Source organism: Theobroma cacao, chromosome 6 (genome assembly GCF_053813885.1).
Source record: "Theobroma cacao isolate CCN51 chromosome 6, ASM5381388v1, whole genome shotgun sequence".
In the NCBI taxonomy this organism is placed as follows: domain Eukaryota; kingdom Viridiplantae; phylum Streptophyta; class Magnoliopsida; order Malvales; family Malvaceae; genus Theobroma; species Theobroma cacao.
This window is the reverse complement of record NC_142644.1, coordinates 667,444-686,408: the sequence shown is the minus strand read 5'-3', so window position 1 is coordinate 686,408 and position 18,965 is coordinate 667,444. Positions and strand designations below refer to the sequence as shown.

The 18,965-nt window shown below is 34.9% G+C and overlaps 3 protein-coding genes across 5 annotated transcripts; 2 read left to right on the top strand and 1 right to left on the bottom strand.

Moving 5' to 3' along the window:
* The first annotated feature begins 166 nt into the window (after positions 1–166).
* On the top strand, positions 167–6,666 carry LOC18595107 (UDP-arabinose 4-epimerase 1). 2 transcript variants are annotated; one of them, XM_007022919.3, is made up of 10 exons: positions 167–343; positions 1,269–1,424; positions 1,823–1,947; positions 2,556–2,669; positions 2,780–2,887; positions 2,988–3,079; positions 4,048–4,189; positions 4,337–4,431; positions 4,968–5,097; positions 6,032–6,666. In XM_007022919.3, exons 2-10 carry the CDS (start codon positions 1,364–1,366, stop codon positions 6,401–6,403), a joined length of 1,239 nt encoding a protein of 412 aa, XP_007022981.1. In that variant the 5' UTR covers positions 167–343; positions 1,269–1,363; the 3' UTR covers positions 6,404–6,666. The 2 variants fall into 2 exon arrangements, with proteins under 2 accessions (XP_007022981.1, XP_007022982.1); XM_007022920.3 differs by lacking the exon at positions 167–343 and adding an exon at positions 449–596.
* A 444-nt stretch (positions 6,667–7,110) lies between these two features.
* LOC18595106 (coatomer subunit epsilon-1) lies at positions 7,111–11,622 on the bottom strand. Its single transcript, XM_007022917.3, has 7 exons — positions 11,368–11,622; positions 11,181–11,270; positions 10,921–11,072; positions 9,500–9,635; positions 9,256–9,411; positions 8,786–8,865; positions 7,111–7,459 (listed from the first exon to the last, which is right to left on the bottom strand). The coding sequence occupies exons 1-7, from the start codon at positions 11,539–11,541 to the stop codon at positions 7,366–7,368; spliced, it is 882 nt and encodes a 293-aa protein (XP_007022979.2). The 5' UTR covers positions 11,542–11,622; the 3' UTR covers positions 7,111–7,365.
* A 1,188-nt stretch (positions 11,623–12,810) lies between these two features.
* Positions 12,811–17,853, top strand: LOC18595105 (uncharacterized). 2 transcript variants are annotated; one of them, XR_001928541.2, is made up of 3 exons: positions 12,811–13,823; positions 16,527–16,568; positions 17,533–17,853. XR_001928541.2 is itself a non-coding variant. In XM_018123654.2 (2 exons), the coding sequence occupies exon 1, from the start codon at positions 12,935–12,937 to the stop codon at positions 13,808–13,810; it is 876 nt and encodes a 291-aa protein (XP_017979143.1). In that variant the 5' UTR covers positions 12,811–12,934; the 3' UTR covers positions 13,811–13,823; positions 17,533–17,853. The 2 variants fall into 2 exon arrangements, 1 of the variants encoding a protein (XP_017979143.1); XM_018123654.2 differs by lacking the exon at positions 16,527–16,568.
* The last annotated feature ends 1,112 nt before the right edge of the window (positions 17,854–18,965 follow it).

The following is an 18,965-nucleotide window of genomic DNA, read 5'->3' as shown; positions in this document are numbered from 1 at the left end:
GTTCAGATTGAATATAATTTTTTCAAAATAAATTTCTAAACTTAGAAAATAATTCTCAAATTAAATATAACTGAATCAAAACAAAATAAAATAAATTTAATAATATTTTAATTTATAATAATAATAATAATAATAATAATAATGTAGTTTTGTTTCCCTTAGATGGCTGACAACATGGACACGGAGAAAACTCCGCCTACAACATCTCCATTGCTCTCTTCCCTTATATTCAAAGTTCAAACGTACCCATAAGACCGGGACCGGCTCTCTCCTTTCCCTTCCTCTCCTTCTCCTTTCTACGTTTCCTCTCTTTCTCTCTCTCACGTTTCTTATCATCGTGGGGGTGGGTTTCTTTTTGCTTTGTTTTTTGTTTAATTTTAATCTTGGGTTTACTTTTATTTTTTTTATTTCAGTATTTCTTGCATTGCATATTTGCATGTATTATAAATTTCCATGTTAGATCGTTTCGTTTGATGACAAGTTGAAGCTCTCTTCCTCTTGGGCTCTTTTGCAGTCTCTCACTTTCGTTTTTTCTTTTGGTTTTTTTTGGGTCACCTTTAAAGCCCTTGTTAATGTTCTTTTGTTTTTATTTTCAGGTAAAATTAAGTTTTTTTTTCCTCTTTGCTATTATGGCTCCGCCATTAGAGGCTGGTTTTTGTTTCTTCTTGAATTCCCATTTTCTTTTTTGAGAGTGATCGAATTTCGTTGATGGGTTTTTTTTTCCTGTGATTTGGATTTCTAACTTTGTTTTCAGAACTGGGTTTGTGTCTGATTAGACGAAAATATAATATATTGTTTGATTATCAAATTATCTGTTTTTATTTGGATTATTTATTTATTTTGATTCTAGTGCTTCAGCAGACATGCTCTGACAAAGAATTCTGAATGAGTTTTTTTTTAAAATTTTTATTTTCATTTCTTTGAAATTTTCTTACTTTTTACTTGCTTATTTGGTTTTGTTGGATCTTGAATTTCTGGCTTACTTGCTTCTTTGCTTATAGAATTTGAATTGGGGATATGAAAATATGCCTGGGTTTTTTTTTTCCTCTCCTTTTGAAAAATTTTCTTACTTTCTGAATTCAACCTTTTGTGCTGTCTTTTTTTTTTCTAAAATTCGATGGAGGGCCCATTTATAATTGATTTTTGTTTTTTGTTTTACCTTTTTCTGTTTATAATTCTGCTATGGCTCTATTGTGTTCTTAATAGCTCAGAAATGTGCTAATCATTGTCTGTTTTTCTTTTTCTTTTTTGGCATTTCGTTTTTGCAGCACATTGCAGAGGAAGGGTGTTTTGCTTGATCACTGAAATTGGGATATAAATCCTGGTTCTTGCTGAACACAATTTGTAGGAAGCTTTTTTCCAAATGCTAAATTTTGCAAGAGGAAGAATTCAACCAAGGTCTACTAGATCCATGCCTTTTGCCGGTGAGATTTTCTCTCAACTTCAATTTTGAAGCCAATTCTGCTTAGTTGTGTTTTATGATTTTGATGCCATTTCTTTTTTTTTGTTGCTTTTGGACTTAATCATGCCATTTTCATTTAAAAAGTTTAAATTTTTCTCATTCATGTCAATTGGTAGAATGAGCATGAGATGATAATGCATCTTCTTCTGAGAAATTTATTGAAATGTATTTTCTTTTTAACCTTTTGCTTTCAAATTTTTAACTACTTGTTACTGAGTGTTCTTTTTTTGGCTAATTTATGCTTCAATTATTTATGTTTTGGTATCTGACTTGCTTAAGTTTTAATGCACTGCTAATGATATAAATAGTGGACCAAATTATTCTCTAAGCTGATTTTTCTTGTTTTTGTTTTGCATGTAGGCATGGATTATCCAGATCCCAAAAGGAAGAGCAATTTTGTAGGAAAAATCCTTTTGGCTGCAACCCTTACAGCCTTATGCATTATCATGCTCAAGCAATCCCCAACTTTCAGTACTCCAAGTCGGGTACTTGATCCTATCTCTAGTTCTTCTACTTCCCTCTTTTTGAATAAGCATTATGCTGTACTTGAGTTAAAATTCATGAGGAAGTTGATAATGGAGGTGACTATTTGTTCTCTGTTTTACATACAAAAATGGGGCTCAGTGATACTATAATATCCAGTTTATTCTATCAAAAGATTGTGCCACATGTTCATCATGTAGATATCTGGATTAGTTTGCTAATTGAAGGACAAATAGCAATAATTGTTGATTATTGCTATCTATAAGATATTGTTTTCACTTGCTGAGAAAGTTTCTATGTATGGATTAATATTTTTGGGGTTCCATCAGCAATTGTAGCGGGACCCTATGCCATTTTCATCTTTGCATGTTGTAATTTCCATCTGCAGGCTTAGTTTAATTAAACAGCTCACTTGATTATGGATGTGTCCTTTGCCCTTGAATGTGATTAATGTCATCTTTACTTTGACTTAAGGAAAATTATAAATGCTGCTACTTTATATGAAAACTTGGAATAGGTCCAGTTGTTTCTGTAGTAGTGGCTGTTATTAAGTTATATAATGTTTCAACTTCTGATATTTTTTCCCATTTCTTGACTTGTATCTTTCTAGTTCTCCCAACATGAAGAAGGTGTGACTCATGTTCTCGTAACTGGTGGTGCTGGCTATATTGGTTCACATGCTGCTTTACGACTTCTGAAGGAGTCATACCGTGTAACTATTGTGGTATGTTTTTAGCTTAGGATATGTAACAATCTTCTTTTCTAGTCTTTCACAGCTTTTGCATAGTGAGTAGTCTTTAGTTTTAAGGAAGAAGTTACCTCTTAATTTGGCAGGACAATCTTTCTCGTGGAAACATAGGCGCTGTCAAGGTTCTACAAGAATTATTTCCAGAACCTGGGAGGCTTCAATTCATTTATGCTGATTTGGGGGATGCAAAAGCTGTATCCTTTTCATGTAATTGATTATTATTATTTTTAGAATTATCTCTTTTAGGCATTTAAGCATGGATATGGTGTACTGTTTCCTTGATTTTATATTTAGGTAAATAAAATATTCTCAGAAAATGCATTTGACGCTGTAATGCACTTTGCGGCTGTTGCATATGTTGGGGAGAGCACACTTGATCCTCTCAAGTAAGTCTCCTTTATGATTTATGGTTGGCAGAGTTAATATTGGTTAGATGAGCTGTGAAGTAGATTGCTTGTTTTGCCGTTTTGGCTGATTAAAATAGGTAGTTTGACAAGGGCTTATTTAGTTGAAGAGCTTAACCGTGAGCTTTAGTGCTATGATTTGAGTATAAGGAGTGTATACTTCATTTGTGCTGCTGATGGCAACCCTTTGTGCTGCCCTTGTTTATAAATTACATGGCAGAGGTGCCATTTTCTATGCTCAACTCTATTAAATTTTTTTTAACTGCACTTGCCATGAGTTATGAGAGCACTATAAATGAAGCTAAAAATTTTCCAAAAGAACAGTGTAGAGAAAATCTATTCTAGGTCAACAAGTTGCAGAGGGAAATTTAAGTTGGATTCATTTTATTTATGTGGATCTCTAGATGAATTTGTTTCACCAAGTATGCTTGATTAAATCCTGACTTCCATATATAAAGACTTCAAAATTTTCTAGTGCCCTTTCTGTATCTTAACCTAATGGTTCAAAATGAATAAGAAATTGACTTTGGAATGGGGGGTTTGCAAATTGTTGTCCGATTTCTTTCTGAGTGCTTTCTTCTTACTAACTGTGCTATTCAGCTACTACCTTTGCTGCTGCTATCTGCTAAACTACAGGCACTGCTAGTGCCACTGACATCATAACCATTCAAATCTCCTTTTATTATTTGAATTAACTCCACCATAAAAAATCACTATGTTTAGATGCTATTGTTAAGGGGAAAAGCCATCAGTATCTGTTGAACTTTGCTGTTGTGAATTAGGGGGGAATTGAATCCATCAGAGTCTATTAAGATTGACCTCTGGATCTGTGGTTGAGAAAAGTCATCCCATGATGATTACTTAAGTATTGTTTGAAATATTTCATTTATAATATATAAAGTAGTATCCAAATTGATGTTCTCTATGGTGTGTTTGGCCATGATGTACAGATACTATCACAACATTACTTCTAACACCTTGGTGGTCTTAGAGTCGATGGCTGCTCATGGTGTTAAGACATTGATATATTCTAGTACATGTGCCACATATGGGGAGCCTGAAAAGATGCCAATCACTGAAGAAACTCCACAGGCAAGTTTCAAACTTGGTTTTATGCTTAATTATTTTTGAAATTTCTGTTTAAGGCCATTGAATAAAGGATTGAACTTTACAACTTGTTTTCGATTTACATGTGGTTATAATAGCAGGCAACTGACCTTTTTTGTGGAATAACGTCAGGTTCCAATCAATCCATATGGAAAGGCTAAGAAGATGGCGGAAGATATCATCCTGGATTTCTGTAAGAATTCAAACATGGCAGTTATGATCCTAAGGTTTGTATTTAGTTTCCTTTTAGAAGTTTTGAGAATCTTGGTAATGCTTTTTACTTTTTCTTTGGTATGGTGTTCTTACTTGTCTGTTTTCTTTATCTCAACATGCATAATTTTAGTACTTTAACAAAATCACATAAGTCTTCCACGTCTTCGTCCAAAACTAAGTATTTGTGTAGGCTTGTGGATTTTATACTTCGTCTGTAATTGGAGGGTGTGGATCTGTTAAGTTGTGATTGTTCTGCCAGTTAACAACTGCAAGTATGAGACATATACTTTTGTATTTCTAGATCATAGGCAAAATGAAGCTTAGAAGCTTGCTTAATTCAGATCATTATAATCACAAATTTAGGATTAGTGACATCTGAAGACCCCAAAGAACTCCATGTCCCATATTCAATGTGTAGGGTTCTGACCAGAAATAGTCGAACAATATGCTTTTCCTTCTTATTTTTCCTTCCGCAGATTAAAAATTTGAGAATTACAAAAAAATTGCCAGTGGTTATGAATTCATATATTTTTGGGTGAATAACTTTCAGATACTTCAATGTGATCGGGTCAGATCCTGAAGGAAGATTAGGTGAGGCTCCCAGACCTGAGTTGCGTGAGCATGGACGAATTTCAGGTGCTTGTTTTGATGCAGCTCGTGGTATCATTCCTGGTCTAAAGGTAGGCTACTCCTTTAACCCCTTGACTTTGTTCATCTTTAGTGATTGCTTAGTATTTCTAGCTAAACTTGGGGTCAAGAATTGAGTAACTAGTTATACTGCAATTTATATAACAGTTTGACAGATATTATACTGCAGATCTTATTGAAAGTTCTGCTGTTAATTTTTTAATCATGGAGAGTAGCAGCAGCAGCCTTTTTTTAAAGGGCGTTGATGTATAGTTGGATAATTTTGGCAATATTATTCTCTTCCTGCCCATGAGGAAGTGCAAAGAAGGCTACTAAACCGATGGTCTTACTAGTATGGGCTCAATCAAATTGATGGTGGTCTCAAGAGTGAATAAAAAATTAAGTACAAACTGCTAGGGAAATTTTGATGAATGGTTATAATGTGGACGATGATTTTGCAGAACTGGATGCTTTGACCTTAGATTATATAATATATATTTTTCTGCTGACAATATCTTTGCATTCTGAACCCTTCATCTGCCTAATACTTTAGGCAAAATATTGAGCTCATGAAAGATTTGGAAGACCTGGACTGAATGAAGAATTATCTGTCATTTCACATGTTTAACAATGATTGCCTTTTCATTTGACAAAGGTCATTAAATGTATGATAGAATAAACTTTGTGTATTATTTATTACAAGCATACTTTTCAATTGAATATGGTATGTGCTGTCTGCATGTTGTCTTTATACTTGTAACTATTATGTAATGTTATCAGACCTGTCATCCACATGTCCATGGTTGTGCCTTTATTAGTTCAGTGCACAATGGCAAGATGAAGTCTTTAAGCTTTTTGGTAATTTGATTTTGTACATTGTCCAAAATTTCCATGAACAACTCGAGCTACACCTTGGCGGCATTCAGTGACTTATATTCTACTATTAAATTCTTATTTGTTGATCTGGTTTTTTGGGCTCTCTTGCAGGTCAAGGGAACAGACTACAAAACACATGATGGCACTTGCATACGTGATTACATAGATGTTACCGACCTGGTTGATGCTCATGTGAAAGCTCTTCAGAAGGCAAAACCCCGCAAAGTCGGAATCTACAATGTTGGCACTGGAAGAGGTAGATCAGTGAAGGAGTTTGTGGAGGCATGCAAGAAAGCCACAGGGGTGGACATCAAAGTCGACTACCTTCCCCGCCGACCTGGAGATTATGCCGAAGTTTTCAGTGATCCAACTAAGATCAGGCTTGAGCTGAATTGGACAGCTCAACATACCGAACTCCAGAAGAGTTTGCAGACTGCATGGAGATGGCAAAAGGCACATCGTGATGGATATGGATCCTCTTAGGGTGATTGGTTTCTCAAATAGTTTCACAGCATTTTATAGCAAAAGGCTAACGCAGACCCCCAGACCGGCTCCGATTTCCAGCCGGGCTTTTCTTCTACCTGTCACTTAGAAGAGGGGAAGAAAAATTTGAGATGAAAATTTTCCCTTTGCTATTACATTATTCGGATAGTTTATAGGGAGCAGCCAATTCATTATATCTGTATTTGAAGAGATAATGATAGTTTAATAATATGATGCTCAGGCTCAGGTATAGCTTCTATCAATTCTTTTGCTCCTGTTTTCTTTTCTGCTTCATTACCAATATATTCAATAATGCTGGCTTTGTGCCTACTGAAATCCCTGTTAATAAAAATTAACATGTCACAGTCTATTGATCTCGGAAAAACATGGTAGTTCGTTCCGGTTTTTCTTCGAGAAAATTGAAAGAAAGAGTAAACTTCATCTACATCTCTTGTCCTGACCATGGATTTAACAAAATAGTTGATCAAACTTTTGAGTTTACACAACTAATAGGTGATGTTGGTTGTCCCTACGATGATGTAAACATTTAAATATTCACATATCTTTTAGTACACAATCTATGTAATTTACAACTCTTCATGGTGAAGATATATCTCATGAACACAGCATTGGCAATAATCATATAATCCCAACGTTTAGAAGTACCCTTTATAGAAGAAGACTAAGACAAGTTGCCAGTACTACCATTACGACGAAAATGTAGACATGTTTTCATTAGATCATATGAAACAGGTGAAATGTAATAGAAACATTTACTATATATAATGTACCTTATCCAACAATACCCAAAAAAATACCATTCTAGTTAAAGGTTTGGACCTTTTAGTTCGACAGACCTCATATCGATCATATATTCCGGTAGGTTACAAAACCCAAAAGAATAGCAATAACAATTGTGAATAGGCACCGATGACCTTTTATCGAAAACTAACTTGACATCTTCAAGCAACTGATTGCACTGCTCTTTCAAAGCTGTCTTCTGCAGATGATGCACGTTTAACAAGAACATGCTCTGGATGTGTGAGCTTCAGTTGGCTGCAAAGTAATCGTAGGGTCAGAATTAGGATCATTTTTCAAAAGAATTAACATGGCACCTCGATTAAGTTTAGAATAGCAGAGTAGCGAAAATAAGATACAGCTGCAAAAGAATTAGTTAGTTTACCCGTGTAGTGGAATAAGCAGTTTTGCATGGTAAGCGTACATGAATACCCCACAAATAATAACGAAGATGCACTTAACAATGAATGCATCGCGAGTATAGACAATCCCACTAAAGTGCATTTCAGTTACAAGAATAGGACTATTTTCCATATTCTACAAGCTACAATAAACTTTGCACTTTTAGGTTTAGAATAAAAGCGCTTCAACTCAATTGAATATCAGGGACACGAATGAAACTCCCCTCACTTACTGTATTTGGCCATGGTAATACTATTGTGTAACCATTCACCGCTTTGCAGGAGTAAGCTGCACCATGGGTGATTTGCATGTGGACCCAATATGTTCTTCACAATGCAAATTGGAGTGTTCTCTAAGCATAAGGTATGGCGCACTACCTTAAAAGTCCATTATCAGTGAATAAGGTATTGCCTCAATGCTAATCACAACTCTCCACCAAAAAGGAGGTCAAAAGATAGAATCATGTTTTGCCCAACCTATTTATTTTTTTAAAAAACGTCTATTGATATTTCAAAGTGATTCAAGGTAGTACCATCAGTTTTCATCATGCGTAGTTAGGAGCCTGGAAAATGCACCTTTCCACTGGCCAAGAGACAAAGCTAGTTTTTCTAGTAGTAGATTGATAAGCAAAGTTCAGCTCAGTACCAGCAAACACCAATTCATCTAAAGCTACAGAATTGCGATATTTTTTAGCCTTACCTCAGGTTCTCAAAAAAGGAAATACATGAAACCAAATATATCTTCAGAAAACTTCAATGGATATAAGGACAGTGGCGATTAATGAAAAGAATAGTGGAGTTTTTTTAAAGACTTGACTAATATTTGTTTCCTACAGGCAGTCAAGACTAGTAACTTTGGAGTTTAGCTAGTTGGTGCTGAGATTTGTTCTGCTTGTAGTGCTCTACATATCTGACAGGAACATAGACAGCCAAAAAACATGCTAACGTAAATAAAATAAATGGGAACTCCTTTTATGTATAGGATCTCATTAATCTAGCTGCCAAACTCTTGAACATGATGTACTCTTTTTAGATTGGCTAAACTAGCTATGACCACAATATTATGGAGTGCACTTAAAAAAATGTATAACACTTGTCAACTATCCAAATGGATAAGTGAGAGTTCAATTATTTAAAAAAAACAAAGGAGCAGGAAGATAAAGGATATAAGTAGATACTTTACCTTAGGTAACGTGAAGATGATTTACCAAGGTGAAGACTGCATACAACCAGGTTGGCCAGAGTTTCAGGATCCTTTGCATCCTATATCAATTGACAACCGACCCTTATTACATAAAATCTTGAAAAGAAACAAACCAACTAATTGCAATGCAGCAATAAAACTTGGGAGTGTGAAATATTCAGTGTCGCGATCGATCAAAAACTTGAAAATTGACAGGAACATAAGAGGCTAGGAGAAAACCCTAGGAAAAGCTAAGAGTCAAATTCAATATGATTTGGTGTCAGTCAGAGGTTACATTTACACCATGAAACTTAATGGATACCAAGATTGAAAACACAGTAATTTATGATCGTGAAACACATTGACTGTGGTTAGCACTGTACACAGGGCTCTAAACAACACCAAAATAATTGACAAATAATATGTTTAAGTCTTAACAAAATAAAAAAGTATCCACAGTTCAAACTTGCCTTGTTAAGTGCTTCAAGCAACAGCGTTTCAGCTTCATCAAAGTTTCCCATGTGCATACAGCAGACAGCCTTCCCATTCAGGATCAGTCCGGTCATTGGATATTTCTCAGAGAAATCTTGGAAAATCAGATACGCTTCCTGTATCTTTGAACCACCCTGAAAGGGTAGAATAACACCCATTACAGCATCCTGCATCATATGGTTTCTCACTAATAGGATTATTAAAATGAAAAATATTCCGTACCACTGCTAGATTCAACCATGCATTTGCTAGTTGAGTCAGTGTATGGTCCTCATCAATCTGCTGCATGACCCTTAGCTGTTTCTCTGCATAATCTGACCGGTGCATCTTGATGAATATTTGAACATTCAATGCATGCCTAAATACAGCAAACCAGATGACTTCAGGAGATGCATCACAGTATCCAATTTACTAGTAAAAATACAAGTTGCAGATTTTGCTTTGGCAGTTGAAAGATTGAGTTGAAGTCACTAGAAAGAACATAAGCATAGGAATTGGACATCAACTCATAAATTACCTCCATAAGTATTTTCCCCCAAAAATTTTATAAAATAACTTGACATCAACTTTTAAGCAAGAAAACTTCATCTGATACAATGTTAAGCTAACAGTTGCCACACAAATTTGAGCATGTGATTTTCATTCAATTGGTAGAGAAGATGGAATAAACAGTGTAGATGATTAAAAAGCAAACTAAACAGAGACAATAATGTCTGCTCTAGAGAAAATGGTGGACATGGTAGCCATATCCAGTCACCTAAAAGCAACAAATATCGTACTATCACTAGCTTTAGACCTCATTAAATTACTATTTATCTTTCATCAAAATGGCTTTTAAGATTAAAATCAAAAAGAGGTCAGTGTAAGTCTATCCAACGCAGCATCTCAGCCAATTAGATCCCCAAGGTATCAGGATAACAGCACAAACTACAACTTGCAAAGACAATACAGAAGCAGTTAGAGAAAATCTTGTGGTGATGAAGCATGAGCAATATGCACTAAACATAAGCACTTTGATAAAATGTTTTGTACAGGCTGATAATGGCTAGGTGACTCAGAACCACCATTGCGGGGTTTTACCATGACTTTTAGGTTTTTCGTATAATTGGCTTATTGACAAAATTATTCCTTCTTTAGCACCAGGGTATCAAAAGCTTGAAACGGTAAATACTCCATGTTGTTATTTTAAACGAACTATTCTCAAAAACAAACACAGACGAGAGAGAATAATTATAATCCTATATTTCATCTAAATATATAGTTTAAGCAGGTAGAAATCACCTGCAACATACAAGAGCCTAATGAGTTTACTGTAGTTCTTAGATAACCCATAAATTTTATTATTGTTCCATAATGCATTTTCTGAGGTATATATTCGAGCGGGACAACGGAGTGAGAGCTAAATCTGTGCTGTGAAACCATAGAAGGCTCCAAATTACCTAGAAAGAAAGTAAAGAGAATATCTAAAAGGTCATTATGCAGTCAGTCCAAGCAAGTCGGTTCCTAGGAGGGAAAATTCAGTGAAATCTAGCCAAATCATGCAATTTCAATAAAGAAGCAAAATTTGATATTATTCTATGACACACGCATCATAGAATAGAATGCAAGCATAAATGAAGTTGAACTTGAACGGGACAACTCACAGTTCCATGGTGCCACCAGCATTGGTGTGTTTAAGAGCCTCATTATAATCTTCTTCATGCATGAAAATGATTCCAGCAATCAACCTTAAGATGGCATTGTTTCCAATTGCTGGATCTGACAACCACTCTTTCAAGCTCGAAATCGTCGATTCCTAAAACGCAATAACCATCAATCAATCAAACATCCTCTTTTCCCCATACTTTCTCGCAGATCTTTTCTATAACCAAATAAAAAGAAGGCAGATCTAAAAAGAATGAACCTTCTCGTGAGGGTTGGAGAGATAGAGAGCCAGCAATTTAACGGCTTGGAGAGGAGTAGCAGCAGAGGAGTCGATCTCATTGATCACCAACTGAGATTTGTAAAATTTTTAGAAAACAAGAAGAAATTTAATAAAATAAAATAAAAACGGGGGGGGGGGGGGGGGGGGGGGGGGAAGTTTAACGTACTTGGTAGCTGCCGAGAGCGATGTAAGAGCGGTAAACGAGGCAGTCGCGCTCGACGGCGTCATCGGTGGAGAGATTGGGAAGATCGCTGTTGTTGATGGCGGCCTGATACGAACCCAAGTAGAAATTGTTCCTTAAATTGAACAAGTGATCTGGAACTGCTGCTGCTGCCGCCATTTCTTTCTTCCTTTACCTTAGATCTCAACAATGGTTTTCCTTTTTTCAGTTTTCACGTCTAACTATTTCTTCATTTCTTTTTAATGTACACCACTTTTATACAAACGGCAACGGGGCTTGTCACGAAAATTGTTCATAAAACGGTGCCGTTTCTAAGCTTAAAATATTCCTATATATGTTGTTGGGAAAACTCTATTTACAACCCTTGTAGTTTTAATTTTTTCAGATAGCATCCTGTGATTTTTTTTTTCTCAATCAGCCGTCAATGAATATCTTTTTTCCATTTAACGCCTTGTGAATGTGTTAATTTTGTTTAATAAAATTATTAAAATATTTTTAATTTAAAGTTAATTTATTTGTTTATATTTACAGATATTTTTGCAATTTAAAATTAAAACATAACATAATCTCTTGTGAGAATATAAATTATTTATAAAATATTATTTGAAAAAAAATCACAATATATCATGTAAGAAAAGTTAAAATCACAAAAAATATAAATAAAGCTTTATTTAAATTATATCATATGTGTGTGCTTATCTATATTTGTTTTGATCAATTTTATAAAATTGAATAAAACAATGGAGAAGTAGAGTGAAACTCTAAACCTAAAGATTAAAGATTTGAAAATCTAAATATGCAATTAAACCTAGATCCTTATATAGATAGATATCTTTTTACCATTATTGAGTTTTATTATTGAAATTACATTTTTTATGCAAAAAATGTAAAGATTTTTTATTATTCTTTGCCTCTTCGATACTAAGTGTAGTAAAATTTGATTTAATTTGAAAGAACCTTACCAATTTTAAATCTTGAGAAATATTTTAGCAAAGTTTTGAATTTTTATTGAACCAATTAAAGACAAATTAATAATTATATTTTCTATTGTCAAATTTTTTCGTTCGGTCATTTTGTTTTGGATTTTTGAATAATTCTCAAACCATTGGCCGAGTTATTTATATCGTAAGCATATCTTAAAATGTGATTAACAAAATGCATAATTTTGAAACATAATGTATTTAGTTACGTATTTTACATCCTAATAATCTTATCTCTCAATTATAGCCTCACATAGTTTTTTCCATGTAATTAAATTTTTGACCTTTTATTTTTCTTTATTTGGTTGCTTTTTTATTTTTATTTTTTATAAAATAAAATGATCAATTAAAAAAATACTTTTCGGACATCCAAACAAGTTATTGGGTCTATCTATCTTTCCGGCCCATTTATTTTTTGAAGTGAATAAGAGGGCCGACCATGGGCGCGGGTCAAAAAGAGAAAGTCACTCCCTCCATCTCTCCCGCTTGAGAAATCAAAACCCTAGAAATCTATCTTCCATTTCCATTCCCATTCCCATTCTCATCGTCCTCTGCACTCCAAAATCGCAACAATGTCGATGTCCAAGAGTTCCAAAATGCTTCAGTTCATCAACTACCGGATGCGGGTCACCATCCAAGACGGGCGCCAACTGGTCGGCAAATTCATGGCCTTCGACCGCCACATGAATCTCGTGCTCGGCGACTGCGAGGAGTTCCGCAAGCTTCCTCCTGCTAAAGGAAAGAAGAACTCGAACACCAACGAGGAACGCGAAGACCGTCGAACCCTTGGCCTTGTTCTTCTCCGTGGCGAAGAGGTTATTTCCATGACCGTCGAGGGTCCTCCTCCTCCTGAAGAGTCTCGTTCCAAGGCTGCTTCCGCTAATGCTGTCCCTGGCCCTGGTGTTGGTCGTGCTGCTGGCCGTGGGATCCCCACTGGGCCACTTGTTCAGGCCCAGCCTGGTCTTGCTGGCCCTGTTCGTGGTGTTGGAGGTCCTGCTCCCGGGATGATGCAGCCCCAGATGTCTCGACCACCTGTTCCGCAGCTCTCCGCTCCTCCCATGACTTACCCTCCTGCTGGTGGAGCTCCACCCGTGATCCGTCCCCCTGGGCAAATGCCACCTGGCGCTTACCCGGGACAACCGCAACCACCTCAGATGCCACGTGGCCCACCTCCTCAGGTACCGCCTCCGGCTTTTGGAGTAAGACCTCCTCAGCAGTTCCCAGTGCCGCCACCTCAATATGGTCAGAGGCCGATGGTTCCACCTCCAGGACCAATGATGAGAGGACCTCCAGCTCCACCGCCTCCACGGCCTGGAATGCCTGCTCCACCTCCACCACGGCCTGGAATGCCTCCTCCTCCTGGTGCTGTTCCTGTTTTTGGACCACCACGTCCAGGAATGCCACCTCCACCAAATCCTCAAAATCAGCAGCAGAATCAGCAGCAGTAGTGATTTTGATTTGGTATGGCATATTTGAGCTTCTGATGGCTTTAGTTTCTATAATGCTGGAAGGGTTAATAACATTTTGCTGCTAATAAATGATTTTTAAGATTTTTGCCTTGTAGGCTTAAGTGGTTTGTGCTGTTGGGATCCTGTTGAGTTCATATGATTTGGTGGGTAAGAGTAACTAGGACTAGTTAAGTCATTTGTGAAGCAAGCTTTCTTAAGAGTAAAATGCAGGTTTTCTTCATTCGATATGTTTATCCGGTTGTTGCCTTATTTGAGTCTTCAAGAGAATAGTTCTATTGTGAGTATTTATTATGTTGAGTTTGCATCTTCCTTTAACTTTGTAGTCATTAGTCAGACTTTTGGTGGTTTTAGAACTATGTTAACATTTCTCTATGTTGGATTTTCTTTCAAGTATTTTGTTGTTAGGGTAATAGAATTTTTTGTTTGCAGATAGGAAAAGTGTATGCTATTTGCTTATCTATTGAACGCATCATAAGGACAATAAGTATCAAATATGCATGTTCAAATAGAAACTAACTAATTATCATGGTATTTTTGACATACATCAATTAAAAAAAGAGTGCTATGAGGTTTCTTCGGGTGTGGGACAGTTTGTGATGAGCAGTTTAACTTATGTAAAACAGGGAGCAAATAAGAGATGAAAAAACCTAGGCAGTCACTCATCCTTTGGGGTCTAAAATGTCATGCCTAGGACAAGACAATCATGCCTTGAAAACAAGTTAAAAATTGCTAAAGTAAGCTTGGTATATTCTGTTTCTGTTCACTTCTCCCCATCTAATTACACAAAAAGCAACTAGACTTGGCCCCAAATTAGAAAAGGGTAGACATTTAATTGACTTCCTAACAAGAAGAGTTGAGAGCTAATATTTAAACAGAAGAGAAAAGCATTGAGAAAGATATACAATTGTGAAAATATTTAAACTTATTAAGCATGCTTGCACACCCTTCTCAGCAGCTGCAATCAACTTATAGATAACAAAAATTCTTCACGAACATCACATTGTTATGCTCCTTATAACTATTCTTTCTTTTGGCCAAAGGAAATAACCCAACCACGTTAAGTACAAAGCAAAGCATGGTAGGAGATGAGTTGCACAAAGCAAAGCAAATGATGATAGATAGATAGACAGACAGATAGCAAAATATGGGAGATATTGTCCTCAAAAGAGCTTACCTCTGCATCACCTAAAAATAGGTCATCAATTCTTCAGCAGTTTCCAACCAGTTGAGCTGAAAAATGTATAAGTGTTAAATCAGTTCATCATTCTTTTCCTTCCTTTGTAGCAGTGAGCAGATGCATTTAGCTACTCACAGATTCTACTAGAACTGGAATAGAACCTTCTAAACCACATTTATATAGATCTTCTTTAACCATGAATACAAGCTGATCAGCCATGCTTAGCACCAACTGCAAGTGAAAGTTAGCAATAAGTGTTTCAGACTGAAGTAATTAAAATAGAGTGTGAATAAATTTTAGATTGTATAAATTCAGAGCATTAATGCTAAGAAATATTTTGAGTACTTACATGTCTTCAGGTAAATTTCCACGCCATGGCTCTGCCTAGAGAGCCATGGAAATAGGACAGACAACAAAACTCGACTCACCTTCTCTTGGATTATGGACTCCTCACCTTGCAATCTTCGGCGTCCAATGACTGAAATTAGTGTTCTTTCCTCTATTATATCAACATCATCAAATGCAAAATCAATCTGCAAAAAGCAACCCTACTTCTTACCATAATAAAGTTTGAATTTTGAAGCATAGGTCAGAACCATGAAAATCTAAAGGCTGGAAATAAAATTATAGAAGTAGAGCACTAATTTCTACAGAAGAAAAATAATCATATAATAGTAATTAATGGCATTTTTTTTGTTTGTTTTGACCTGTAAATGCTTAGTGGCCCAACAACAAAGAAGAAACTTTTCAGTCTACCACAGATTTTGCTTAAATAAATTCACAGGAAATGCTTGACGAAGAGTTTTTGTCAGTTCAACAAATTAAAGCATTCAAGCAGAACTGTAAAACAAAGAAGCAACCGTCAAAACCCAATTAATGGAAAATTATCAGTTGACTAAAGTTAGGACCTACTTGAGAACTGTTTTCATATTCTCCTAATGGGATTCCTGCCTTTGCTGCCTCACTTGCACTCACTGCAGAACTGCACAAATCTAGAGCAACTTAGACATATTAATAGTAAATAACATATAAAAAAAAATAAGTTTGTGATGAGTGTTAAACTGCAGAACGCATCATAAGGACAATATGTATCAAATATGCATGTTCAAATAGAAACTAACTAATTTTCATGGTATTTTTGACATACATCAAATTAAAAAAGAGTGCTATGAGGTTTCTTCAGGTGTGGGACAGTTTGTGATGAGCAGTTTAACTTATGTGAAACAGGGAACAAATAAGAGATGAAAAAACCTAGGCAGTCACTCATCCTTTGGGGTCTAAAATGTCATGCCTAGGACAAGACAATCATGCCTTGAAAACAAGTTAAAAATTTCTAAAGTAAGCTTGGTATAATCTGTTGCTGTTCACTTCTCCCCATCTAATTACACAAAAACAACTAGACTTGGCCCCAAATTAGAAAAGGGTAGACATTTAATTGACTTCCTAACAAGAAGAGTTGAGAGCTAATATCAACTAGACTACCTTTTGTATCCTCAATTTTTTTTTGTAAATTTTCAGGTTTATTCTCCACTATCGTTTGAAGTTTCAAAGACTAAGCAGGTGATTTGTTATTTACTTGTTATGCTACAGTAATAGAGAGACAGTCTTCTGTTAAATCTTGAATGTGAAACTTAGTTTTGATTTTTTTGTGCAAATTTCTAATTATTCAAGCTGTTGAAGCATCAATATATCCTTTTTTTTTTTTTCTATAGGCTTAGATTTCAAGAGCTCTAACTATTCTGTTAATTAGTTTTAAATTACCCACGAGAGTATTCTCTTTTATTTTGTTAACATGATCATGAATCTTTTCCCTCTTTGGTGAAAATGTGAGGGGTCTTATACATGAACTAAAATTGGATTGGTAAATGAAATTTCAGTTCAATAGATTCCCTTGTATCTGAAACACGCATCAGGTTTTTAAGCATTATTTTTTTTTTTTGAAGATTAAGCATTATGTTAATCCACTAAAACTACTGCAGCTTGATTGCTATTATGATTTGGAAAAGCACTTTACAGTCACTATCCTTTAAGAGTTTGGGCTCCCATCAATCCAAAAATTATAGATAAAGAAAGTATGATTTGGGTTCACATTTGAATGCTATAATCTCAGTTCCCATCAATCACAGTCACCATCAACACTAAAATTTGGATATTTGCTCGTGCTTCATAAAGGGAAATGTGCTAGGCATAACACCTTATTGGCTTAATATCCTAAAAATATCTTGAGAGGCATTATATTGTGATTGGTGTGGTTTGCTACCATGATTGTCTCATCTACAGTTTGTGCTATATGAACCTCTAATTCTGAGTATCTAGTGATATTTTGTCGCTTTAGACCAGTGACAGCAGTATGTTAATCCCTAAGGTTAACTGTGTGAAATGTTGTCATTACACTAGATGTTTTGACTCGTAGCATGGTGACTCTTGATGTTTGTGTTACGTAATATATTATTTTTTGCATATGATATTTTATAGTACTGGTTTTAGTGAAAGTTTGTTTATATTATGCTTGGTTTTGTTACAGGCAGGGGTTTGATAGGGGTGCTGTGATGGATTTTGTCTGGAATTTAATGGCAGAGTTCTTACAAACTAGGCTTTAGAGCTTGTTTCTTGAGTATCTGGCGGCGGCAGCAGCAGCTAGTGTATAATTTATTAGTGATTGGATGAATGGAAAATTTCTGCCCCTTCTGTAGTTAGGTCGTTCTCATGTTGTAGTTGCACAGTCTGTTTTGTGAGCATAGTGTTCCTTTGCCATGAAAAGGTTTAGCATTAACTGACCAATAGACATTGAACCTCAAAATTACTCTTATTTCTTTTGTGAATGTGCCTTTACCATTTAAGACTAGATTTCTTTCTTCATTTTCTTTTTCTTTTGAAAGAAAAAAGAGAAATTCTCCAACGATTGAGTAGCAGGACATTTTCTATATGCTTTGATTGGTACAAGCCTTTAATTTCGAAAATTGAATTATACTTTGAAATTAAAATAATCGAAATTGATTTAGGTTTTGTTTGGTTTTATTATTATTTGTCAACATTTTATAAAATATATATTTTTATAATATTTATGTAAAAACTATACATTTATATGTATATATTTTATAATCAAAGTTTTTTTTATCGATATGGTTGTAAATTTTAGATACTGAAAATTGATTGACATAATGATAATCAATAAATTGAATTAAATAATCGGTAAAATAAATCGAATTCATACGATCTATTGTTGCTACGTAAGCCACCAAACTTTGAGTAGTATATCACTTGATTATTAATAATCGTTTTTTTAATTATAACAATAAATATATAACTTAAGCTGCACTTATTGTATTGAAAATAGATTATTAATAATTAGTTTTTTTATTGACATGATTATAAATTTCAAATACTGAAAATTGATCGACATAATCCATGTAATATATCTATCGACATTGAATCAAGTATTCAATTTTTAATCGAATTGAATTTAATCTATTCACTCTAATCTTCATATATTTGAATAAGTGAGCCTAAAAAAATTTTTAATAGCTAATCTTTTATATATATATATATATATATTATAGGGAAAATTAATATAGCTTATATCATTTTAAGTCAAGTTATGCCTAGACAGTTTTATAACTAAACATGCAACAATACTATCAGAAGGAACATAAAAAATATGTAAATTTAAATCTAAATTTTTATGATGGGTGGTCATTCAATTGACAGGTTGATTAGTTTCATGATGAACGTGAGATAGTGAACAATTCTAATCTCGACTAAATAGTTCTCTAATAAACCTCAGAAAATTAGCATTAGGATCAGATATGGTACTTTTGCCGAATAAAAAGTCAGATTCCACTTGAATTTTCCTATAGCTAGTCTTTAATTCCAACTAATAAAGGACATTACTGTATATGATTTGTGCTACTACAGCTGGTAAATGATTTTAATTATAATAATAATTACTTTGACATA